General features: G+C 38.1%; 1 protein-coding gene across 1 annotated transcript; it reads left to right on the top strand.

Moving 5' to 3' along the window:
* The first annotated feature begins 6394 nt into the window (after positions 1–6394).
* CPB1 (carboxypeptidase B1) lies at positions 6395–27036 on the top strand. The gene is made up of 11 exons (XM_009965037.3): positions 6395–6465; positions 6572–6647; positions 8294–8418; positions 10742–10841; positions 12341–12442; positions 13613–13714; positions 16036–16146; positions 16245–16335; positions 17018–17220; positions 25540–25624; positions 26812–27036. Exons 1-11 carry the CDS (start codon positions 6395–6397, stop codon positions 26997–26999), a joined length of 1254 nt encoding a protein of 417 aa, XP_009963339.3. The 3' UTR covers positions 27000–27036.
* Positions 27037–27337: the final 301 nt, after the last annotated feature.

Below are 27337 nucleotides of genomic sequence, written 5' to 3'. Positions count from 1 at the left end.
GAACTCTGTAAAAAGAAATTTCAGTTAGGCCTAAGTGTAGAATCAAGCTGTTCAGTCCACTTACTTCCTTGAATCTTTTTTGCTGATGTTTTTTTTATGCATCCTGGACTCTCCAGTTATCTGTCATCTGTCTTTATTCTGACTCATGGTGATCCTGCTGTGCCGTGTTAACTCCAATGCAGCATCACTATCTGGATCATATTTAGCTGGATGAAATGGAGATTCATCTGTCTGTCTAAATCCTTCTGTTAAAACTGGAGGTGGATGACTGCACACTGACAGCCTGATTTACCTTCAGCCCCTGCAGAGCCCAGAATGGGAACCAGGGGGACGCTGAGAAAGACAATGTGCTAACAACCCATATTAGATATCCCATAGGGGCCTCAACAGTGGGCAGGTACTCCCATATCTTGTTCCAGAATAATTCTAGCACCTCCTCAGCAGCATCTGGTTCTGGCATTGCTGGAGACATTATATAGGTGTAAATGCTATGCTGATCTACACCAGAAGAGAAACTCATACACCCATCAGATACTGCAAGAAGATGAGACTTGAAAGTTTCAACTGGCTTCTATTAAGAGTACTGAGTGTCTAGTTGCTTGTGTACTTCTTTAGATTATGAACTTTTCACTGTAGGCGTGATCTTTCACTACATACCATGTGCTGATCTTAGTGCCTTAAAAATTGTATGGGGAAAGGACCTTATGCTTTTTTGTATCTTTGAGCTGTTGGTGAGTCCTGCCGTGACCCTGCCAGCCTTACACATTGCCAGGAAGTAGGCTTAAGTATAAGAACCTGCCACACTCTTGCATAAGACAGAAAGCCCATCCCATGACAAGCTAATTAAGCAGAAGATGTCTGTAACCAATGGGTGTGAGGTCAGTCCTTCTCATTGCCTCATTAAATATCTTTTTTCTATTTGGCATTACACAGATTCTCAGTGATTGGTTTCTGGGAATTCTGGCACCACCAATACCTTTATTTACTGCTTCTACTGTAGCATATTTCACACTTTTTTCAAGCAAATAAGAATATGAATTTATATGGTATATAAAACTTCTAACTAGGGATATAAAATGATTTCTAAGTACCAACCAATCTGTGCACTGGTTGTATAATGAAGCTGCAATACATTCAGTCTAAATCCCAACTCCTAGAGATAATTGGTGAAAATATGATACCTATTTCACAGGAGATAGCTTGGCAAGCATCCACCAACCCTACAAAAGAACAGTTACAGGTTTTGGTGTTTCACAGAATCAGAATGGTTTGGGTTGGAAAGGAACTTAAAGATCATCTAGTTTCAACCCCCTTGCCACGGGCAGGGACACCTTCCACCAGCCCAGGTTGCTCAAAGCCCCGTCCAACCTGGCCTTGAGCCCTTCCAGGGAGGGGGCAGCCACAGCTGCTCTGGGCAACCTGGTCCAGTGCCTCACTACATTCACAGTGAAGAATTTCTTCCTTACATATAATATAAATCTGCCCTCTTTCAGTTTAAAACTGTTACCCCTCATCCTGTCACTACACTTCCTGATAGAGTCCCTCCCCGACAGAGTCCCTCCCCACCTTTCCTGTAGCCCCCTTTAAGTACTGGAAGGCTGCTATAAGGTCTCCCCAGAGCCTTCGCTTCTCTGGGCTGAATAACCCCAACTCTCTCAGCCTGTCCTCACAAGGGAGGTACACCAGCCCCCTGATCATCTTCATGGCCTCCTCTGAACTCACTTCAACAGACCTGTGCCCTTCTTATTTTGGGGGGCCCAAAGCTGGGCACAGCACTGCAGGTGAGGTCTCATAAGACCAGAGTAGAGCGGGAGAATCCCCTCCCTTGATCTGCTAGCTAAATATCTCTTGATGCAGCCCAAGATATAATTGGCCTTCTGAGCTGTGAGTGCACATTGCTGTCTCATAGTCAGTTTTCTATCCACCAATACCCCCAAGTCCTCCTCCTCAGGACTGCTCTCAATCCACTCATCGCCCAGCCTGGATTTATGCTTGGGATTGCCTTGACACATGTGCAGGACTTTGCACTTGGCCTTGTTGAACTTTATGAGGTTTGCACAGACCTACCACTCAAGACTGTCGAGGTCCCTCTGAATGGCATCCCTTCCCTCCAGTGTGTCAACCACACCACACAGCTTGGTGTTGTTGGCAGACTTGCTGAGGGTGCACTCAATCCCACTCTCCATGTCACTAAAAAAGATGTTAAAGAGAGCTGGTCCCAGAACCGACTCCCGAGGAACATCACTCGTCACTGCTGTTCACTTGGACGTGGAGCTGTTGACCACTCTTTGAGTGCAATCATCCAGCCAGTTCCTTATCAACCAAGTGGTCCATCTGTCAAATCCATCTCTCTTACAATTTAGAGACAACAATGTCATGCAGAAGTGTCAAATGCTTTGCACAAGTCCAGGTAGATTATATCAGTTGCTCTTCCTTTACCCACCAATGCTGTAACCCCATTGTAGAAGTCCACCAAATTTGACAGGCACAATTTGCCCTTAGTGAAGCCATGCTGGCTGTCATCAATCACCTTATTTTCCATGTGCCCTAGCATGGTTTCCAGGGGGATCCGCTCCATGACCTTGCCAGGCAAGATCTGGCCTGTAGTTCCCCTGGTCTTCTTTTTTTCCCTTTTTAAAAATGGAGGTTATGTTTCCCCTTTTCCAGTCAGTAAGAACTTCACTGACTGCCACGACTTCTCAAATATGATGGTTAGTAGCCCAGTCACTTCATCTGCCAGTTCCCTCAAGACCCCCATACACATCTTACAAGGTCCCATGGACATGTTTCTCACATGATGAGTCGATAGCAGAAGTAGAAACACATCCCAAAGTCCTGAGAGCTACTTTTTTTTTGCTCCATACTCTAGATCTCATCACTGTCATTCTTTCCTCTCCTTATCCTGTTCTTGATAACATGTTAAGTAACATCTGCTAATGTGAAAACAAATAAATAAATAAATAAATAAATAAATAAATAAATAAATAAATAAAAAGAAGATACCTACACATAGCTACCAAAATGGTAGGATATGTGTATGTTCCAAAGTACCAAAGTTGAAAAAGCCTTTGATGAATTAAAAGTTGCAGTATTAATAATATAGAAATACAGAGAAAGTACCAAGAAAGCTTGGAGCGCATGCTGAATAGCAAATTCTGCTCATCCTAGCCTCTTCACAGTACTGTCAAAGATCTTCAGAATATATTCAACAGTATTACTCTTTAAAACTAAGGTTAGCAAATATTACCTTAACAAATAAATGATGATAAGATGGTCCTCATAATTCAAACCCATGTGCCTGGTCTGGGGCATATGTTAGGATTTTGCTATATTACATACATAAGCAGTGTTAAGATTTGAGCATTGAGGAGTTTCTCTCTGATCTTTTGGAACATAATAAATATCAAACAAAATTAAGAAGATAAATATATCAATCAAGGATCATAAAAACTGACAATATTTTGTAACTAAAGGGTATCAGACTTTTTAAAATATAGCTCAACAAAATATCTGATTCAGAAAATCTGTATCTATTCAACCTCCTAGAAAAAAACACATTCTATATCCTCAGACTTCTGGACTCAGTTTGATAACAAATGGGATGAAAGGCTTCATAGGAAAAGGGATGTTTCTGAAATGCTAAAACTGATGTGTATTTTTTCCTTTTATCAATCTGCAGTTAGCCTTCATAAGCTTCTGAAAGTGGAGTACCAGAATATTTCTATTCCTAAAACTGAAATAAGAAATTACAACAAAAATTAATTTCTGCTGGAATATAGATTATTACTAGCATCAAAACTTCTTACAGCTCATGTCACTAAACACAGGGAATACTATTTGTGAGTGACATCATCATAGAAGGCTTTATTTTTAATCCTCAAAAAAGCAAACAACTGCTAAAAAAAATGCAATAGCTGAGCTTTTTTTCAGCTGTGCTCACCTTAAGTATAAGACAAAATACATGTCCTGAAGGAAATTACTACCCACTCTCCTTTGGGGATTCAGCTGGTTTTGTTACTTTCTTGATTAAAAATGTTAAATCTTCCTTCTGAATCTTTTCAAAGATATAGGTAATACTAGCCTCTGCACTCAGTGTTAAGTAGTAAAGGCCAAGGTTTACTCAGCCATGGCCAATTGATGTGCTGTTGGTTTGTAATCAGATGCTAAAAAGAACAGATGGCTTAACCAAATTTAATTTGCTATTTTATTTATCCTTATGCTGCCCCTTTATCATACAAATATTAAACATTTATATTATACAGTTAGAAAAACAAGACAATGTTTAGAGATAGTTTATGAGCTAATCTGACAAATAACCATCAATCCTGAGAGGTAAAATAAATCACTTAAGTAAGATTCCAGGTCATTGTTTTCTTCTGACCTAATCTGGGATGGAAACAGCAAAGACTGCCATTAGAAATTATAGTACTCAGTAATGTCTGCCAGCTCAGTAGTTGATGGCAGTAATGTTGCATCGGTGATTGTTTGGAGGGAAAAAAAAACATATTACAAAAACCCCCCATCATCTCCAACTGCATGAAAAAGCAAAGATTTTCTTAAAAGTAAACTCAAGCATTGAAATCTGGCAGTCTTCTATTTCCAAGATGCTTCTCAGTGCTCAATAGGGAATGATGACACCTGCAATTTGTTTGATTACTTCTTGTGATCATTTATTCATTGCAAGATCCGGGCTTGGTCATTTCCACATTATTGTCTTAGCAATGTTCATGGAATCACACCATTTTATCTGATACCATAGATGTCATCATTGTAAAATCAAAACTTTTGAAGACTTTGCATTATTGCTTTGGCACTCTGTCAGAATAATTCCTGCTGTCATCCTTCTTAGTAGACTTGACTTAAGTAAGGTTATTGCTGGACAAGAGCCTGCAGTGATACAAATTAGGTCATTAAGAGAGTTCAGACCTTATGATTTCACAAAGACAGTCTTGGATAAATAGGCTTAGTGCAGTTTTGGAGTCTCCTTTTAGGAACATACTCATCATGGATAATATAGTTAAACATAAACTGCTGCATTTTTGGTACACCGATTTTAAAATACATATCTCTAGGTACTCTGTATATAAGGCTGCTGCAGCTTTACTGAGTTGACTCCAGAGAACTTCATAAAAAATTAGGTGCAGTCTGATGCCACATTCATTCTTAAAATGGTCATTGACAATTCAAATTTCTGCACTTTGAAACTGTAACTATGTCTTTTAATCTGAGTTTTATATATATTAATTTTCTAATAATTTTTCCCATATGATATGCATATGTGTAGATATCTGCAAAATAGCAGACATGGGAGTCAAAGAATATCTTCAAGATTATCTGTGTCTGAACCCCTTTAATCTGTCTGGTCACTTAGGCATAACAGAAGACAGGATTGAGCTCATAAATTCCATTCATTATATATTTATACACTGATTCATTTAGAGGCCCCCTGTCAAAAACATCAGTCACCTCAGGACACAGCATCAACAGACAATTAATGTTACATTGAATGCCAAGTACTCGTTAATGAAAACTAAACAGATGCAAGTGCAGTGACGCAGACACACTATTGTTTCTCAGTTTAGGCACAGCATGAAAGGTAAAGCTAAAAATGCTTTTGTATGACTAAATTTCATTTGATCTCCTTGGCCTACATGTAATGCTCACAGTAGTGCTTAACTTAAAAGATATTTACCTCTGACCCTTACATGATTAAATTAGAGAACATACAAGAATCAATGAATGTATCATGTGGAGTATATGTACAACTCCAGTATGACTAGAAATTTCTATACTCTCAGTTCTGCAGACACCTGACTTACTCATAAGTTTTAGTGAATTGACTGAGCAAAGAACAAGTTCAGTACTTTTCTTCTCTGTTGGGAAAGGAAAAGATAAATGGTACAACCCAACTGTGTTTCATCTTCCTTTGTCAGTCAGCCCCATATTATTCAGGAAGAGGGACAATGCCGTGTGATTAAGACGAGTCACACTGCAACATGTGATAGACATCTACAATTACATAAAGTAACAATGAAGTATTCTAAAGTTTGTAATCCAGCAACCAAATTATTGCAAAAAATATATATAATTTAATCAAAATTCACATACAACAGAAAAGAACAAAGTAAAATAAATTCACTTTCTCATATCAAGAGTTTATCCAGCTCAAGTATCAAGATTCTTTAGCCAGCCACACTTGAGACTTTCAGCTGTTTTCACAGGTGTGGAGTAAAACACACATTATAAATAGTATGCAAATAAAACAAGGCCAAGGGAATAATATATCAGTTGATCAGTGAGTTGTTCTGGTGTATAATTGATAAAAACCAGGACAAAATGGGTTATAAAAGCAGCATAGAACTGAAAACCTGTTGTTTGGCTTTTTTTTAAAAAAATGCAGGCACTCTTGATCCTTATAGGTGTTGCAGCTGTTTCTGCTCACCTGCAGGAGCTAGCCTTTGATGGGTAAGAACAGACATCAAGTTTTGTATTTGCACAATTTCTTCTTCATGAGCAAAAGAATTTCAATTGACTTACCTGTTTCAAATCCAATCCTTTTCTCCCCTTTCAGGCAGAAGGTGTTTCGTGTGATTCCGCAGCATGATGAGCAGGTGGAAATCATCAGTTCCATTGGCAGCAACATGCAGGTAAAGAACTTTGGGAAGGGGCTATATTTCATTTGAAAGGAACATTTCTCCTTTTATTCAACTAACATATATCTTTAAAAAAAGAAGATCATGGTATTGATTTAAAGTCCTAATCTTGACTACATTCAAGTCAGATGGAGTGTTTCTTCAGAAGGAATAGGACAAAGCAATAAAGCTAGAGCTACACAAATACATTCTAATACCTTCCCAGAAAGTCTGGTAAACCCAGTCTGAACATCAAAGTGCCCATCAGAACTTATTAATAGAATAAATTAATCTGAAATGCTGTGTTCAGTGTTGGGTGCTTTCAAGAATATATTAGATAAAACATGGAAATCCCAACTACCAGAACTTTTACCATTATAGGCAAAATATTTTGCCCATGTAAATAATCTTAAAATCCATACTCCCAACAAATTGAACTTTCCTTTGGCCTCTAGTCTCTCATGTCACCTTTTCTTCTCTGACTTCCTTTCTCTCCAACCAAGCTGTATGTTTCTTACTGACCTTGATGTAGAGATATGATTACACAATGACATGAGGAGAAGCAATAAAGACAGCAAATGTGTTTTCAATATTTCTCTTTGGCTTTGATGTTGTAAAGTAGCTGTTAGTGAAAAAGACACCATTATCTGTGGGATGAAAGGATGGTATTTTTAACGAAGTACAGATGTGGAGAACTATCATCAACAGGCTAATATATCATGCTGGAACAGGATTCTGTAGAAGAATATACTATTGGAATGGTGCTGCCAATATTAAGAAAATTAATATACCATGCTTGCTTTTAAGTGTGTAGTATAAAGGGATTGTTTGCTTATTTTATTTTCTTTGAAGCAAAGAAAAGATCCCTGAACTACCATTGTTATACAAAGCAAATCAGTCAGGACTGATGTAGTAGTATATCCTAGAATAGTCATCTCACCTGAAGACACATAGTTCATGAATATGGCCATCAGCCCCAATTTCCTTTACATTCATGAGATGAAAGGCTGAAAAGGCATCAGTTTGGCAAAACAGCTTTGCTTTCATTGGCCTTTAACAGGGTGCTAAATCCAGAGGTCTGGAAACGGACTTCAGCAAAAATACATGAAATAGTAATAGCTCTGTCATTTGTCCACCCTGAATTAAACATATTCTGAAGGCACAGGTTCATCATATGAAATTTAGTGAATTGAGTCTTAAAAGTACTCATACAGACAACATTCTTTCCCAGTTGATTTATGTAAAGTATTCATGTAGTGTCCCTCTGCTACTGAGATAGGAGTCTATTTCTGTCTAACACTTATAGGCAAAACCTTCCAATGAAACCTGTATGAAAAATAAAAGCAGTTGTAAAGATAGTTATATTCACAAGTCTGTATGCACTCAGATGCTGTAGAATACTCAGCATTGTGAAACTATCACCGCCATCTCCAGAATTCTGCCATATAAATTGCAGGGCCTAATAAAATCTTCTTAACCAATTTCCAGTTAAAATTTAGGTTGATACTTCTGGCAAGCAAGGTCGGGTCAGCATAATAGGATATGAATCGAATTCAGTGTATTAATCACAATCAACATCACCATCACACAGATATCCACCTAAAAATCACAGCCATATGTATGTATTTAATTTTTTATGTATTCATTTGGCTTTCTTTCAGGTTGACTTTTGGCAACCAGACTCTGTCACACTGGTAAGGCCAAAAATGCAAGTTGATTTTCGAGTTGAAGCTGACAAGTCTGTTGAGGTTGAAGATCTTTTGAAAGAAAGTGGGGTGGAATATAGGTAAGTTTGTTCTCACTACTGTATTTTGAATAGAAGGAGATTAAATACTGGGGAAAATGTGTTTGATCTTTTCATATCAGCCAACTGATCTTCCTGTCACAAACTTCATCCCTCCTGTGGATGCATCTATTAGGTTTGGCTTTCCTTGCAGTTCAAATGGACTGTAGCTGCTCTGCCTTAAAGGGTTGTGGTGATATATTGATAGAGGTAAGAGATAGGACACAAAGATTACTACCAGGAATTTCCCTGAGATGAAAGCTCACTGCTGTACACAAGGCTGGAGTACAGAGGAGACAAGAAAGATTTCCTACTAAAGACAAAATGCAGCAAAGGTCTAGAAAGAATCAGAAAGTACACCAGACAGGTTTGCATGATAGTATCATGGAACTGAGGCCAAAAAATGGTGAGCCCCGAGGGCCACCATGAGGGGCTCCCACTGAGTTCTCAAAGCTGCAGAACAATAGCGGGGTGGGGAACCCAACTGATGACAAAAAGAAGAGAGTTTCCAGGTGAAGGGCCAAGGGAGCATGGAGAACAAATTCCCAGAACAGCCTTGGGCTTACTCAAGTCACACAGCAGATCCATGGCAACGAAGTAAAAAAGTCCTGAGTTTCCATGACTGAATACAACTGCAGCATAAGTGGAGAGAATAGATCACACTGCCACATTACACATCCCTAAGAACAGAAGCCTTTTAGTAAGTAGAACTAATGGGAGAGTAAGGAGAAAATAGCAGGACCAGGCAACTGCTTATACTTCATATCTGCCAGTCTCTATGCGAGCATTAACTAAGGATGAGAAGTTGACCTTGGCCGGGAGTGGAGTGGGGTGGTCTGTCTTTGTCTCTCCTTTAGTTCCACCCAAACACAGCAAATTGGCTCAGCACAACTTGATTATCAGCCTTCTTTGATGTGTAATGGATATTCTGTCAACATCATGTACTCAGACACTGAAAGTCAGTATTACTTGATCAAATTCTCAAGACTTCATTTGGCTGAGTGTCTCTCAGCCCCATTGTTATTGTCACCGGTCCAGACTCCTTCATTGGACACCACACAGTTCTCAGGAAACATAACTTTTATGATCTGCTAAATCCAAGGATAATCCATCCCTAAACTTACTGGACTCATGTTAACCATGTCTGTTTTGGTTGCCATGGGGAGAATAGAATCTAAGAACATTCTAGAAGAAATTTATTTCAGTAATGCCACAGTACAGGAATCCAATTTCAGTGGAATTTCCTCTTTGGCAAAGGAGGAGTTACTCTACATGTGTTAGTTTTTCCTATAATAATCATGAACTCCCCCAGTTCCATGCACAAATCTTTGATTGTAACAAAGGCCAAAATGTCTGGAAGGTGTCCTTGACAAACTTGAGCAGAGCGTCCTTGTGACAACCCAAGCCGCTACAATTCTTTTGAAGTGCAGCTGCAGTGCCATGACATCATGTCAATGTAGTCATTTGCACTGTTTGTTCTGAAGGCTGGTGATGCCTCACAAACTGGCCCCCTGCTTTTCTATCCCAATCACAAATGATCAAGGAGACAAGCACTGGAAAAACAAGAGGACTTATTTTTTTGATAGCCAAGGTTGAAATATAAACAAAAGGTTCTCAAGAGTGTGCTTGATGATGAGCTGTGCCTTTGTATAAGCCACAGGGAAAGATGAACAGGAGAAAGCCAACCAATCCAGACAGGATGCTGGGGATTTCTTGCTATTCTGTGTTCTACTTTAACAGCCCACTTCACATGCAGTAAAGTAGCATGGAGGGTGGACAATGCCACCTGCAATAAAGCTGTCAAACCACACCTAAGCTTTGGAAGCTTGGTTTGACAGAATTTCATCAGGCAAACATCTCTTGGTTGCTGCATGGGCATGTTACACTAATGCAGTTCAACTCTCCTCCAGTGCCATAAATTCAAGAGAAGGCCCTTTTTCTGTTGAGGCAGAGGCAACCTGGCAACACGAGGTCAGCCCAGAGCTCGTTTTCTACACACGCTCTGTCTCAGCATTGCCATTCTTCCTAAACCAAACTGTTGCCACCCTGGAGGTTTGTTAGTGTGAGAGTAAGCAGGTAGGTGCTAATTAGGAGGAATCTATTGATCCCTGAGAATTCTGATGGCAAGGTTGAGGCAGGACATAGGTTGAAACTTGAACCTAATATATAATATTTTCAAATGCAGCAATCAACCCGCCCACACATTTCACTTCACAATCCATGCAGTCTTAATTTCAGGAAGACCCTGAAATGTCTACCTGGTGCATAATTTCCTGCTAGCAAATTGTATGCTTCTCATTACACCTTTCACGGTGCCTTATTGCAGAGTTCTGATTGACAACCTGCAGGCTGCGCTGGACGCCCAGTTTGACAGCAAAGCTCGTATTGCCACACACAGCTATGAAAAGTACAACAACTGGGAAACGGTAAAGTCTAGAAGTTTACCACTTTATCAGCTCAGTACCTTAGCATCTGTAATCAAAATGGCTTCTGATACGCTTCCAGCCTTCTTCCCTTTTCCTCTCCTGTTCCATCCACTAATATAATAAACTCCTTCTTCAAAGTCTCCTTCCTCTTCTCCTTTATGGCTCATTACCAAGTTACAGATGTATAACTCATCCCCCCTACACCTATTTTCTTTTCTCTTCTCCCAGTGCTGCAAAGAAACTCCGGCAGAAATCCAATAACCAGGATGACATGCTTCACCACTAATTTGCTCTTTTCTTTTCACTTCTTCTCCCATCTCTTCTGATAAAAAACTTGATTCCATTCCCCACCCCAATTCTAGCTCTTCATCTTACACCATAAAATCTCCCCTCCTCCTTCCTTTTTTCACAGTCATGCTCATTTTTCCTGACACATAATCTTGACCATGTCACTCTTCACATCTTTACAGCGGCTCATCATCCATTGCATCACAGTTCTTATACTTAAAAGTATGACAATCTCCCTTTCATTGCTTTCCTTGCAAAAATCTTTCTTTTTTGTGCCAGTCATTGCCCACTTAGCACCTGTTACATTTTCAAACAAGAAAATTTATATTTCCTCTCCAGGTGGTATCTACAGAACATACACAGAACTAACCAAATTTCTTCCACGAGAACTTTCCTTTAAAAAAAAAAAAAAAATCCTTTAACAAGGTTATTTAAAAATAAGAACAAAAGCTCCTCTCCCTCTGCAAAGACTATTGACATGCAAAAAAACACCAACGTCCACAATGTCAACCAATATTTCTAGTATCTCCTTGTCAGTTTTAGATCTCTCTGCTGTTTCCTGTCTTCTTCTTAGCGTATAGATAGATCTTTGGGCATTAAATGCTTTTTTTTGTGAGGATGTGGCAACTTTTTTGTGAGCTTCCAAAGACACCTATAACAAATGGAATCTGCTCCAATATTAAGATAATAAAGGCTGTTATTACTTTCCTTAAATAATAAATAGAACGAAGGAGATATTCTTTCTTTTGTATCTGGCATTGGTGGACTGTTCCTACAAATCCCTGTCCCACACTTCTGTCAGTAATTCAAGAATGATGATGAACAAAAGAGCAATGAAACTGAAAAACATTACAACGTGTAGAAGATTTAAGGCATTCAATCTACTTAGCTGAACAAGAAAAAGTTTTCTTTTGTTAAGAGAGTTTAAGGGGTGGCAAGGTCATAACTATATAGGATCAGCATTCCAAGGGGTTTGTAATCCACCAGCCATATTCCAATGACAGGTTTAGATAAATTCATAGTAGAAAACCTTAATTCAGACATACAGCTCTAGTAAAAGTAGGAACTAATTCTTGGAAATCTACAAACTGTATTAAATATGAGGTCAAGTTAGATGCTCAGAAGAACCATTCTGGCTTAAAGTCTGTGAATTAATTAGTCTGAACCTAAGGAACAAAGACATCAGTAAATTTAACCTCCTTATTAAACAGATAGCTGCTTGGACTGCTGATATTGCTGCTCAGAACCCAAACCTTGTTTCTCGTAGTGTAATTGGGAAAACATATGAAGGACGGCCAATGTACCTTCTCAAAGTAAGTACTTTGATTTCTTTGTGCCAGACTCTTCCTCTATTAACCTCCACAAGATTATGATGTCTATTAAAACACCATTGATGCTAAGATAGCAATGTACACTTTGCAGAAAATCTAACATGTTTTGTTCACTACTACTATGACTTTTACAACTTTTAAGATATTTTTTAAAAAGGGGCATAATGAATTATTAGAAGTTCAGACATCTATTTAAATTATCATCTACCTTTATGCTCTTTCCATCTTTTGTTTGTAAACCCATTTAGTCTAAAAGGATTTATTAATGTCAGTCTGTCTAACAACAGGCAACAAATTTTTTTGTATCTTCTTCATACATAATTTTGTGCTGGTTTTGGCTGGGATAGAGTTAATTTGCTTCATATTAGCTAGTGTGGGGCTATGGTTTGGATTTTTGCTGAAAACAGTGTTGATAATTCAGGGATATTTTAGTTATTGCTGAGCAGCTCTTACACAGAGCCAAGGCCTTTTCTGCTCCTCACCCCACCCCACCAGCGAGGGGGCTGGGACAGGGCACAAGGAGCTGTGAGGGGGCACAGCCGGGGCAGCTGACCCCAGCTGGCCCCAGGGGTATTCCAGACCATGTGGTGTCATGTTCAGTGTATAAAGCTGGGGAAGGTGGGCCACCATGAGTTTTCTCAATTTTACCCTTCCAATTCTCTTCCCTCCATCCTGCCGGGGGGGAGTGAGCGAGCAGCTGTGTGGTGTTTAGTTGCTGGCTGGGAAAAATTTTTGGCATAATTTTTATGAATAAATAAGATACAATTACTTAAATAAAGGTGAAAGGATAAAGATTACTTGCCCAAAATTGCATAAGCATTTACAATAATGTATCATTCAAGCAAATAAGATCAACTCTTAGAGACACTACAGGGAATAAATCAACAGTACGGAATAATGAAAGAATTGGGGGGGGGACAAGCTTATCTACATTAATAAAAATGAAATTATTAAGAGTCTATTATTTTATCTTGAATACCAAGGGCAGCTACAGCTGAGAGCACTCCCTAGATTTCCATTTAATCAAGGAATGCTATATTCATATAAAGGTTAACTTTTTAGGTCAGCAAGCCGACTGACTTGTTCTGCAGACAAACTCCTTTGTTCAAGACCTGGAATTTTTGTTGTTTTTTTTTTTTTTTTTTTTCCTAGATGGGAAAAAGTGGTACAAATAAGAAGGCCATCTTTATGGATTGTGGTTTCCATGCAAGAGAGTGGATCTCCCCTGCTTTCTGCCAGTGGTTTGTGAAAGAAGTCAGTAAGCTTCATGACAAAAAAATATCTTACAAAATGCAACTATGTTTAAGAAAAACTTAAGTGAACAGCAAGAGCTGAGGCCACTGCAGATTGTCTTTTTACCTCCAAATATCTGTCCACACATCCCTTCTCTCACCTAAGATGGCTAGGGTGTAACTACTTAAACCAGATCTTAACGGTTGAGCCTGTAATCTTTCAGCAGTTTAAGACTACCTAAAAGCATGCATAAGAGGTACTGACAACTACAAGAGTTACTTACACAGTCTATAAATTCCTTTTTGCACCTGTAGTCAGAGAAAGGTGAGACATGCACACAGGTCTAGAAACACTATAAACATAGTCACGTTCTTTACATAGTCATAAGGAGTAGAGAATAAGGAAATTCAAGGGCACATCAGAAGGCATCTTGAGCACAAGACAGAACAGCTGTCTTCCTACAGCATCAGCTGTTGTATTCCCTGCAACCAGACTTACTCAGTAAGGCAACAAAGAGGGTGGAAACCTACCCTCAGCTAAGCAGAGAGCGCACTGAAGAAATCTACCCAACAGAGGAGGAAAGCTACAGATGAAGCTCCCTAAACACCATTCAGGAAGAGGGAAATGCATATACGTCCCTTTGAGCTGTCACTTCAAGTTGTACAGAAAGGTTTCTAAAACATGAAACCATATTCAGGAAAGAGCTGCACAGGTGAAATTAGCTTTGCTTCAGGCTGGGATAATTTAGGCCTTGAATTAAACAATTTTGTTTGTCTTTTCCTTCTCCTCACCACCAATATAAAGCAGGTGAGAGTTATCAAATGCTGCAGAGTCTTCTCTACAGAGAAGAGGTATATTCCCCTCAGCTGGAGGGAGAACAATCAATTTAGCAAAACAACTCACTGATTGAATCTCTAATTTTGTAAGAATTCCTTCTTGAGGATTAAAAAAAGCAAACCTAAAAGCAGCAGGTGGGATTTAAAACCCAAGTAAAGGAAAGCCAAAGTATGTGGGTGAGCCATGCTGGAAGAGGCATTGGTGGCAAGTATAATCTCAGTCTTATCAGACAGCCATGCGGTTTTGTGTAGGGAGCAGTGGAAATTGGAAGTGACATCTCAGTGGAGTCAATGGGAATGTGATTTCATTATCTCCTAATAAGGCTGCAGACAGTATGTGCTACCATTTTTCTATTAGCAATTCACGTCACTACAGCTGTCATTTTCACTGTCTGGTCACTTAATTCATGGGTATACCTGACACCAGCAGTGGCTCTGCTCAGTGGATCCAAGTGTGGATAAGCAGAAGTGCTTTAAAAGTGCAGTCCTCTGAGCGTCATCAGCAGTTCACTTGGGATTGCTTCTAGACATAAAAGTAAAAGAAAACCAGAGAAAAAACATGAGCAAGGTGGATTGTTATATGCATCTCCAAAAAGAAAACAAGTATAAAAAAAACCCAAAACAAAACAAAACAAAAAAAAAAAAACAGGAAAAATAAGTTCTAGTGATCTGAAACTGCTTTTCTAGATTCTATAGCCAACCTTCCCCCTTGCTAGTGACAGGACAAAAGGTGCCTAGGTGCCTTTCTCCACTGCACTCCTAGATGTTGTCCTTTATGTCTGTATAGAGTAAAGGAAACATGGGTGCAACATACTTCTTAGAACAAATTTCCATGGTCATTGCATGCCCCCTCAACACTGATTAAAGTCTGGGAAGAAGCATACAAAGTGCCAGGACATGAACAATGAGGATATACAGGTTTATGGTAGGAGTTTTTATGTTTGTTATTCAATGTATGTGTCTGGAAAAGTGCAGGGAAAAATCTGCCTGTGCATATGTGCATCCACAGCATTATGACTGGAAATGTGTAAAGATGTTCTTTGGAAATATTCTCTATAATTTTGGTTATTGATTAAATTTCTCTGCACAACAGATACAAAAAATGGGGAAAATGATTTTTCCTTCTCATACGAATTAAACCTGGACTTTTAAGATGACAGGATGTGGGGAGAATATATGGATAGGAACTTTGCTCTGTCTGTAAACAAGAAGCTAGTAGGTGGAAATCTCTTTCCAGTGATTTATTATCCTGTTCAAAATCAATGTTGCTTTACTATGTATCTACCAGAATGAGATGGCTTTCTAACACCAGCATGGTTCATAGTCAGTGTAAATCCTCTAAGTATATGTAGTATCACAGAGCTGCCATTTCACGTGGTGGAGTGACCTGGATGACTTTGCCCACTGCATTCATTAATTCCTGATCCAGACCCAGGCATTTAAATACACACAGGAGATATGGATCTGTGAAGGCATCATTGACTTTTTCTACTTTTCTCCAATTAGGCTGTTGAGACCTATGGAAAAGATACTGTCATGACCACACTGCTCAACCACTTGGACTTTTATGTTTTGCCTGTTCTTAATATTGATGGTTATGTTTACACTTGGACAAATGTAAGTACATTCTTCTTTCTCAAGAATAACAGTGCTGGAAAAGCCAACTGTTAGAACTTTCTCTTAGTTCTGATCTATGCTTCACCATTCTATTTCAGGACCGCATGTGGAGAAAGACACGCTCTAAAAATGCTGGTAGCCGTTGTATTGGTACAGATCCCAACCGGAATTTTAATGCTGGCTGGTGCAGTAAGTGTCTCCTGACAACGGTGGCAAGTGAACATACAGAGGTGAAATAGCCAAGATACTTAATTATGGATTTTCCCTACCTGACGGTTGGTCCCACTCAAGCTTGAGTGAAGACCACCAGTATAGCTTGCGTTCATTTTTTAGCGCAGTTTTGGGCCAAAACCAGACTTTAGTTAGTAGTATCATCAGTGTGGCTACTTCTATGAACATATATATACTTACACACATGTATACACACACATATACATATATATACACACAATTCTACGAGTTCAGTACAGAAACCAAAAGAGTTTTATTTTGGTTGGTTTCACTCAGTGGAGAGGGGTCTCCTTTGGTTTACACTTGGCTGTTTCCTGGAAGCATCCTAGAAATGGGGGAGATATGCAAGGAGGCAACTGTTAAGTACTGAAGCAAATCAATGTCCCAAATCGCTTACATAATATAGGGCTTTACATCAATACCCATGTTCTTCCAACTATGCACACTATACAGTGCATATTTATTTAATGCTATGTCATGTTGCCTAGTGTCTTAACCATTCAATGAAATATTCTCTCCTCTGATATGGCATGTGTGTCAGCAGGAATTCCAATGCTTATCTACAAAAGTTATGTAACATGACTCTCCTAGCAAACAAATTTTTTCATTAAACACTCATTAAATTCATCTTTCTTCCCAGCCATTGGGGCCTCAAAATCCCCCTGTGATTCTACTTACTGTGGCTCTGCACCTGAGTCTGAAAAGGAGACCAAAGCTTTGGCTGATTTTATTCGTAAACATCTTTCTACAGTCAAGGCATACTTGACAGTTCACTCCTATTCCCAGCTGCTACTGTTTCCTTATTCATATACTTACAAATTACCACCGGATTACGAGGAACTGGTAAGTCTCTTTGTCATTTTGACATAATGAAAAAAATAAGTAAAAATCATCACTTGTTATTTAGGTTCATTTAACTTCAAGCAATTTCTTTAACATCTGGAAAGAATCTGTACCGCCAGTTTTTGAAAATACTTCAGTCTTTCATAGCAAGAACAAGGGAAACCATGAGGGCTTCAAGATAGTTCAAGCACAGGATAAAAGTAAGACTCTTATATAATTTCCACATACACAATGAATTTGCCACAAGATCAGGTTTGTCTTCCAGTCATGCTATACAGAAATCCACTATGCTGTGCAGCACTCCTTCTTCATAATTCAAGAGGTTGCTATGTATGTAGCTTTAATACATTATATAGAAACATTATGCCCTGTAAGTCAAGCTAACAGCGTGATAGATTGTATTAACTATGAAATGACTGAACTGGTATCATCCACAGCAGACAAGGATCTCTGTCCGCCACTTGCTACCAATCCTTAGTTCTCACTGAAGTAAAATGGTGAAACTCGTAATGATACGGGTTCAGGACAATGAGGCGTTTTTTGTCAAAAGTATAATTAAAACCAGTTAGATATAAAACAGGTAAAAATTTCATTTCTGAGGCCTTTATAAACAGGCCTGGATTCAAACACACCATTTATTTGGAAGAGGAGAAGATGAATGCGGTGTTTTAAAGGACAATGCCTCTTTTATTCATCCTAGAGAAGGGCTACACCCTAATGCCATTTAAGTAAGATAACATCAGTTGTCTGGAATATATATATAAAAAAAATCTATTTTTATCTTTAAAAACAGAGAGAGGGGCTGAAACTATTAAATGTGTATAAAAATTGTAAACATCTTATAAGGCCAAAAATCAACAAGCATGAATAATAAAATGACTTCAGTTCTCTGGCATATTAGCATTTAGAAGCTGTTGGCAGGGAAAACAACACAGCAAAACAAACCAAACAAATCTTGATTCCTCCTCTTTCCTGGATACTGCCAAAAGTCCAAGGCAACAACACTGCGTGTTGCTCTGCTGTGCAGGTTTGACAGATTTATGAGTGCTCCCAAATATAGATGTCATGATTCTGAAGCACAAATATAAGCTAGGGCCAACAGTGAAGTTTGTTTTTACATTTTTTACAGCTTAAAAGAGAGGATGAAATTAAGATGAAGATTTTGTTTTCTTCATTTATATTCCAGAAATTTTTAGCTGTAATTATTCCAGGGAACTGTAGTAATTTCTTGTCTTCAGTTTTTACAAAAGCTTCATATTTCACACATTGCAGTTCAGTACAAAGTAATAAACCAACACAAAACACTTGAAGATGCTTTGTTGTCAAGATCACAAAGTTCCCATGTGTTAAATGTTTGCATGACATTCTGCCCAATTTTTTGAATCAAGAGCAAATGTGATGAAACACAACTAAAAGTACAGCATGTTTCTCACAGTATTAAATGGAAAAAATTTACATTGACAGCTCATTATTAAAACGGTCCTTAACAATAAGAAAGAATCTATGTGCTTTTCTATGTTTTCAAATTCTTTTACTAAATTAAAGTTTCCTATTAGCAATGTTTTATTCTAATACACAGTGAAATTTAATGAATCACCCATACTAAGGTTCTACAATTTTTATCAATAAAAACTCTCCTGCCATAGAGGACAATTCTGCTATTACCATTCAGCACAAAAAATAAATAGTTCAGGAATGCAGGCTATATATTTCTCTACAACCACTGGATTTTTCTTTGTAAGTTAGTCTTTCCAACATCACTTTATCCTATATTTTAAATCAGGCACACTGATCCCAGAGGGAGTTCAATTATTTTCCACTACAAAGCAATCACAAATCTCACCACCATGACAAGGTGACCTCATGAGTGTTTTTAACATCTTAATTAAGGGAAAATATTTCCTCTATTGGTGATCCCAACAAAAAGACAGCAGGATCCCAGAGGTGTTCAACTTGTGCAGTATCTGATTTTAACAAGGGAAGACTTCTTGCCAAAAATCCTTCTTTCGGAGAATGAGATCAGAGTATCGCCCAATCAACATTGCCTGCAGTTGGGATAATTAAACAGAAAGGGCCTAATTCACTCCAGTGTTAGTGAATTAAATAGACTGACTTCAACAGGCTCAGGGTCAGGTTCGAAAGTGCAGCTTTTCAGGTTACTTCAAATAACTAAAACGCATTCATTTAAGCTGCGACTAAAGAAAATTTAACATTTTCAATCAACAATTGTACTTGCTTGAAATGAGATAGCTACAAAAAGAGATATTATTTTGTATGCCAATTGTTGTGTTTCAAGTCTAAAAGTTCTATCTAGATTTAGAATTTAGAGAAATGCTGAAGAACGAGAATCTCAACTTTTAATAGCAATTGTTTGGGCAAATAAAAGGGTCATAAATCATTTTGCAAATGAAGAAGCAAAATTTATAGTGCCATTATCTTATCTCAGATGTTATTTTTATTCTGACAGATCTAATAAATTAAAGGAAATATAGTTGCAATTTCTTATCTCTTTCAGTGAGCACCTGGACATGTACTTAAACAAAACCTCACATGTCTGCTTATCATTAACAACATTCTGTTCCATTGTACTTAATTAAAGGTAGCATAATACCATGGGGCTTATGCTGCATTCCGATGTGTGAGAAATAAAAGGGCACAAAAATTGAGTAATTTGAGATTGAAGACACTAAGTCTGCCGAAGAGAAAGATCTAGAAAATGCTTGCACCTTCATCTCCTGCAAGCATACTGAACAGCATGTCCTTGGGGCTCAAAAGACTTTTTCTGTTCACAGCTTCAAGAAATCACCAGAAGGCATAAAGCTGTTCTGGTTTTGGTTTCTCAGGTAGAACAGGGCACTCTGAGAATCCCAGACATCCTTTATGCTCCACTGCATCGCTATAGCAAATCAGAACAACCTCAAAGTTATTGTAACTGACTTTGAGTGGGGGATTAGAACAACCCCTCAACCACCCCTGGCCCTGGGGTGTAACACATGATGAAAGTCACGTATGTCCCTCCCTTCCTACAACTTCCCACTCTTCTTAGATGCAAGAGGATCTCTGATCTCAAGCCTACAGCTCACAAGGATTTCCCAAAAACTTTTCTCTCTTTATTCAGGCTTGTTGTTTTGTCCCCCCCACTCCCCCTTGTGGGTTGTTGAACAAAACTGTCACTGTTATCCAAACAATACTTGAACAACAAAAATAAAAACACCCAGGACAGGAAAATCTAGGTCAGGAATTTCTCAGAAGTTACACAATAGTCTTGTGATGACACCCTGAAAGAAATATGTACTCCTTTTGGAGAATCACATCTTGCCTGCTTTATAATCCTCTTGACTCATTCTTTAGTATACCCTGGAGTGTTACCCTGCACACAGAATACACACTTGAATCCATCCCCTACAGAGAACAAAAGCACTAGCTTTTCACAATTAGAAAACATGCTTGGGAAGATCACTATCTCTCCACACCCCAAAAAGATTCTTTTAATCTTTATTTTACTATTCACATTTTTGAGCCTTGCAATAAAGAGCTCTGTATTTAATCACACCTTCCATAAACAGTTCAGCCCATATTTGTTAATCAGTTCATATTTTGGCCTTAGCTTCCTATTAGGTCACCCTTGCTTTCCTCATTTTCAGCCGACAAATCAAGCTTTATCAATTCTTGTTTGTATTTGAATTGGCTCTGAACTATGATTTGATAGAGCAGAAGAATGTGCATCATGCCATTCTTCCATTTCCAGGTTCAATTCCATCTCTCAGCTAAACAACAAACTCAGCGCCAAATACACAACTGCAGCCAGCTCATACTCCTTGTCAGATTAATGTATGTGTATTATTACAGTTGGCAGGCTGCAGAATATTATAATAATTTACAACCCAAGATAATTTTCTAGACATGGGATTTCAGTTTGTATTACTTTAATGCATACTGGCTAGATTGGCTAGTGTTTCAGCTCACTGAAACTCGCCTTCCATATTGGGTTCGTCTAGCATTTTATTTCCTCTTGAATGCTTAAAATAGGATATAGTAGAAAGAGAAGACAGGCCCAGAGTCTGTGCAGCCAACCAGAAGAGTGAATTTCAAATATATTGCATGACTTTGTGAAAATCAGTCTGATTATTTAACCTGATGCCTGGGAGCAAAGTCTTTTAGCTCTTGACTTTATTCCTGAATGTTTAAGATGTATAAGGACCTGTGGGTAAGAATTTTTGAACAGCAAAAATCCTATTATCTAACAGACTCGGACATACCAATGAGGAGCTGCAACCTATGGTGCTGTTGTATCTATGCTGTTGCAAACTCCTGTGATTGTACTACTTGTTACAAGTGAATATGGTTAAAGTCAACTGGCAGGCACAACAGACAGTAAAGTGGACATAAAAGCAGTATTTGGAACTGGCTTCACGGCTCATCCACCAAGTTTGCCACAACAGATGTCCCTCAACAGAACTGGTCTGTACTGGAAGTCTTACAATTGTTAAAAGGATGTTTTTAGTAGCAGCATCTTCCAGATGAAGCTCATGTGGGAACGTGGCTGAAAGACAAGAGTCTCCAACAGGTGTAGGGCACGTTTACCTTAACTCAGTCAGACTGGAAACTGCCTCACCAGGGGCTGACTTCTTAAACACACTGTGAGGCTGCCACAGAGAAACAGGCTTGCAAAGAAAAAAGAAGCATCATACTAAAGTCGTCCACTTGGCTGGATTCCCTGGACTCTTGGGGAACATGCTTAACCATGAGCAACAACAGGATAGTGAACTAAATTTCAAATCAGTCAGGAATTCTTTTGAGGGGAGTCTGTTTTTATTGGCAAAAAAAGAAAGCCTCAGAAGTTTAGCTTCACGTGGCTAAAGATAACTTTGCAAATACCACATTTTCAGATTTTCGTTACAAAGGAGGTTGAGGGTCGCTAAAGTAGCAAACAAGAATGAGATGAAGTGAAAATAGAGATTTCAGCCTTGGGTAAATCAGTTTGCAGTCCAGTGAGGGAAGAGAGGAAGAGGTCCAGTCAAACAGTGAAAAGGTTTCCCTAGATCACTGTGAGACTTTGAGGGCAAAGGGAGTTGTCCACATGCAGCAGCTGCATAATCAACATCCCTGAAGTGTTTCTAAACAGCCATAATTTGCTGGCAAATCTAGCCTGGTAATACAAGAGTAAAATGAGGGAGATGCTCCCCAAAAAATTACCTATTAACACACAGAAGGTGCTTAGACTGATAATTTATCCTGTTAGTTCAAAACTCCAGACGTAGTGAGAAAGAGAGGCCAGGAACGTATCTTTCATTAAAAGCTGGTAACTGAAAAACTAGGTTTAGGTAAGATAATGGCAACTGAGAACACAACTCTGCTGTCCCACTGGCGTGTTCACTCTGTACACAAGATCAAGCAAAATATGGGATTTTTGTGTAAATACAGAATTTCTGTTTAAACACAGATGGGTGATCAGCGCAGGTAATACTATCTTCTGCTGAAGTGACCAGCTCTGTGAGTTCAGCTACAAGTCAGAAGCTGAAAAGACATTTCTGCTCTCAGTTACAAGGTATTAATATGGAGTTATTTCTAGGACTTCAAGGCGCCAGTTGTTTCTCTGCTACTATAACTCCCAGCAAAATTTTCCTTGTAAAAGAGGGATTATTAACAGTAAAAAAAACCCTCACAAACAAATAAACAAACTCCAAACAAACCACAACAATTCAGTTAAGCCAGTTGTGCAAAGCAATCTTGAAAATCACTCAACAGTAAATAGTATCCTCAAAGGTCAAAAAGATACTAAAGTTTCTCCTTGCAGCTGTGTTCCAAATAATATACAGGCTTGAAAATCCTAACTACTTTTCAAAAGCTGAATATAATTTTTCTTTTTCGAAAATGTTGGACATTATTTATATACCTCCACATAAATCTCCATGTTATTTCCTTTTATGGATGATTTTGAATAATTGTGTTATTTTTTAAAAAAAAATCCTCATATTTTGTATTTATACTCACAAGTATTTACTTAACTTTTATTATTCCTGCTCTTTTTTATTATATTATAATTATTAAGACAAGAAATCAGTTCCTATAAAGTTGAAATTTGTTTTTTTACCTTTAGGTGTTGGACTATAAATCTCTTAGGAAAGTGAACAGTAGAGAGTCACTTAAAGGAAAAAATCAGATACCAAACTTCTCATAAAGTTTCATTTCATGACGAAGTCATAAATGCTCAGTCATATTTTTCACTTAGAGAGGGTCATTTAAAATATCACCGTGATCTCCAATCTGGAGAACTTGGGGAAGTTGTTTATTTGGATTCTAGGCTCTTAACAGCTGGAAATCTCAACTGCTCTTTCTACAAATCTCTCTTTTTACAACTTCCTGACCAATAATAAAGAATCTCTCAGGTAAAAAGATTTCCTGACGTACTTTTTCTGGTATCTGTTCTGGTATGATTTAAAGCCATCATCTGGCAGCTGAGTGAAAGGAATGCCCTATTCTCCCCAAAGAGCAGTTCTGTGCTTCTGTTGTCCCTACCATGCAGTTTACTAAAGAGAGAGCAAATCCTAGTTACCAACAGGTCCATACATAGTATCAGACCATCTTTCCAAATTTAATTTCCACTTTGCATATATTTGAAAAGAGGAAGAAACTGTTTACATTTTAAAATTAATTTACTATTGAGAGATTTGACTCAGTCTCAGCTGCCGATTAAATGTATATATTATAAATAAAAAATGACAGAGGAAAACATGGTATCACTAGCAGATAGTAGTCTCCAACCTCTACAATTCCCACAACATGTATTAAAAATTATTATGGATTTTAGAAAAATCAGCTTGTTAAGGGATTAAAAAAATTCAACCAAACAAACAAAAAAAAAAAACAACACTAGAGAGAGCTCAGCTACACCAATTGCTCTGAATCCAAGACTGTGAAATGCAAAGCAACAACATTCTTCCTACAACTGCTTGTGTTTGGACAATAGAGAGGACAGAAACAAACCCCACATCCAGGTACAGCCTATGTTATAAGTGGAAGGATAAGCTTCAAATACTCTTTGGTCTGCCTTGTTTAAATATTCTTAATGTGATAAATGACCACAAATTCCTACAGCAAACTCCCATAATTCTAGAATGTTCAAAATCCAACATTTGGGAATAGGGAAACACTTGCGATTCTGCAATAAAGCAGGCTGCCAGTGCTAATGCAAACGTATTTTGATGCTGCTTTGTAGAAGCTGAGAAAGCTCTCTCACTTAACTAAGATTTTCTAAACACATTGCCCAATATGCTTTTTTGAGTGATTCACAGGAACACTTGAAGCACAAGGATGAACGGAGAATATTTTACAATATATCTTCCACTGGGAAGTAAGCCAGAGTATAACCTACAGAGAAAGAAGGGGCTTGAGGAAATTCCTGTAATAGCAAGCTATTCAGCTGCAAGCTATAAAGAAAGATATGGCAACCCATTACTTATTCTTATACTGAACATCTGCTTTCAAAAATCATTCTTATTTATCATCTGTTAGTAATAGTTTTCATGTTTTGTTACCAACATGCTGTATAATGAAGAACTGGAAAAGACACACGTTCCAAAGAAAAGTCTGTAATTTTCCTTAATGCAAATATACAAAGCTTCATAGTACTATTGATGGGCCTGATCCAACCCTCACTAAAATCAGTGGGAGTTGAATGAGTCCCTCCATGCACAGGAAATGAATTGAAATTAATGAGACTACATAAGGTTCCAGGGTCATTTATGCCTTTTCTGGCTGTTAATATTTATAAAACCTTAATCTGCCTCCACTTGTATCAGTGTTCAACTGCACTAAGCTGACTCTACTCTGAATTTATAGAAAAAGAAAAATGTATGAATATATGAAGAAAAACCTATTAAAAGAAAGACTATTGTATGTTCGCAATTTACTGTACCAAGTTATTGCTATTCTCTAAAATTCTCTTATCTCTAAATAAGATTCCTCATTTAGTTTTAATATTGTACAAGTTTCTTCTAAGTATAGAAAATCCGGATACCTATTGTCCCTTTACCCATCCAAAGTATACTGGTCTATACAGCAGGCTCTACAGCAGTAGAGCAATATACAGATTGGACTATACTCCATTAAATCTTGGAGAATGAGTTCTTTACTGATAAGCTCTTTTCACAATAAGACAAGCTGTGCCTTGTCAGCTACTGACATCTAGTCATTCTGAGAGGTGAAAAACAGTTTTCAAATAAAAGCTTCTCAAAGATGGCTTTTCAGTTTATTCAACAACGTATTTGCTTAGATTCACTCAGAAATTTGTTATTTATCATTCTTCTTTTCCTACAGAATTCCATTGCTCGTGCTGCATCCAACCAGCTGGCCAGTTTGTATAATACCAAATATACATACGGCCCAGCAGCTGCAACAATCTGTAAGTACTGGCCTAAATATACTAGGCATCTATATTATGTGCTACTAAGATTATCAAATGCAGTTTTCTAGTGACTCTTGTTGCTCTTTCTAAGTAGTCCCCTTCTTTCCTCATATGCATATACTCAGAGGTATGTACGGAATCTGTACAGAATCTGTAATTTCTAAACTATAGGAGGAGATATTCCTTAAGGATCCCAGGGAGTGTGTTGACCCCCTGGAAAGTAAAGTGGTGTGGTAAAGTGTCATACACAACTTAGATTTAAGCATAAAAATCTCAATTACAGATTTTCTGCATTTCCAGTATCTCCAAGTCAAAATTAAAAGATGATGCAAATCCTAAAGAATGGCTTCAGCCACACTAGCAACCCAGATAATTATTTCTTTTACTTTGCATTATGGCCTGAAAAACATACTAATTACAATTCCATTCTTCTACCCTTCTTGGGAACTCAGCTGTCAGTATACGGCCTTTGCAGTGTCAAAAGCTGAGCTGAGGTTGCCAGATATAGACTTCTAGAACAGTAATATCTCCCATATTTAAGATCTCTTAATTTACTTAGATATGGGAACTAACCTCTTTTCCCTATTTTTCATTCCTTAAATAATTATTAAAACCCTTTAAAACCAGTTTCTCCTAATTTTTAGAATATTTATGGAAATTTTGCCTTTATAAATGTTTTGGTGGTGCTTAGCCATTCTGAAGGTTCCTTCCTCAGTAAAAGAGTCTGCCTTCATTGTACTGAAGTACGGGAAAGGCGGGTACCATTTGACCAGAAGAAAAAAATTGAGCTGATATTCTAGATCTGCAGTTCTTTCAGATCTGCATGAATGTCAAAAAGCTACCCAGTGAGAGGGTAATTGCTTCTGACGCCAAATCTTTCTAAACAACTCCTTGCAAGCATGCCATCCTCCTGTTCCTTAGACATTCCTCCCATGGTCTCTTGAAAATTTTGACAAGGAGGGAGCAGTTTAGCTTGTTTACATTTGCTTGCATGAATCAGCTGGAATGAAGCTCACAAATGGCCTAAAATTACAGAAGCTTTTCCATGAGCAGAAATCAATCAATTCATTGAATATTCCTTTTATCTGTACTGCATTTCTGGCTACATGACTCCAAAGTATTTCACATTTCAATGCATAGCCACACTTTTCCAGTTAAGCTTTATTTTATTTCTTTATCAACAGATCCTGCATCAGGGGGCTCTGATGACTGGGCTTACGATCAAGGCATCAAGTACTCTTTCACTTTTGAGCTTCGAGACACTGGTAGATATGGCTTCTTGCTCCCTGAATCTCAGATAAAGCCAACCTGTGAAGAGACTTCACTTGCTGTTAAATATATTGCCAATTATGTCCTTGAGCACTTGTATTAGAATGGAGTTCTAAAAACTATTAAAGAAGACTTTATTCAAAGATACCTTCCTTTTTATTCTTCCCTAATGATAGGTTTTTATTTCTCTTTACCTCATGTTCTTAGTCATATCCTTAGTCCATCATAGGTCAATAGAACTATAAGTTTGTCAAGAGAAATTTTATCTTTTATTAAGGCAACTGATATAGTCAGGGGGGTCTAAAAAGAAAGAGCACAAGAAGTTTAATCAACTTAAGGTAAAGGATGCCTTAATGATTAAAATTATCTTTACAAATAGCAGACAGGCAGAGCATCAGAATTTATACAGCCTGAATGATAAACAGAATGGAAACAGCTAGG

Source organism: Tyto alba, unplaced genomic scaffold (genome assembly GCF_018691265.1).
Source record: "Tyto alba isolate M040663 unplaced genomic scaffold, T.alba_DEE_v4.0 Super-Scaffold_10, whole genome shotgun sequence".
NCBI lineage: Eukaryota > Metazoa > Chordata > Aves > Strigiformes > Tytonidae > Tyto > Tyto alba.
This window is presented reverse-complemented; position numbering and strand designations above follow the sequence as displayed.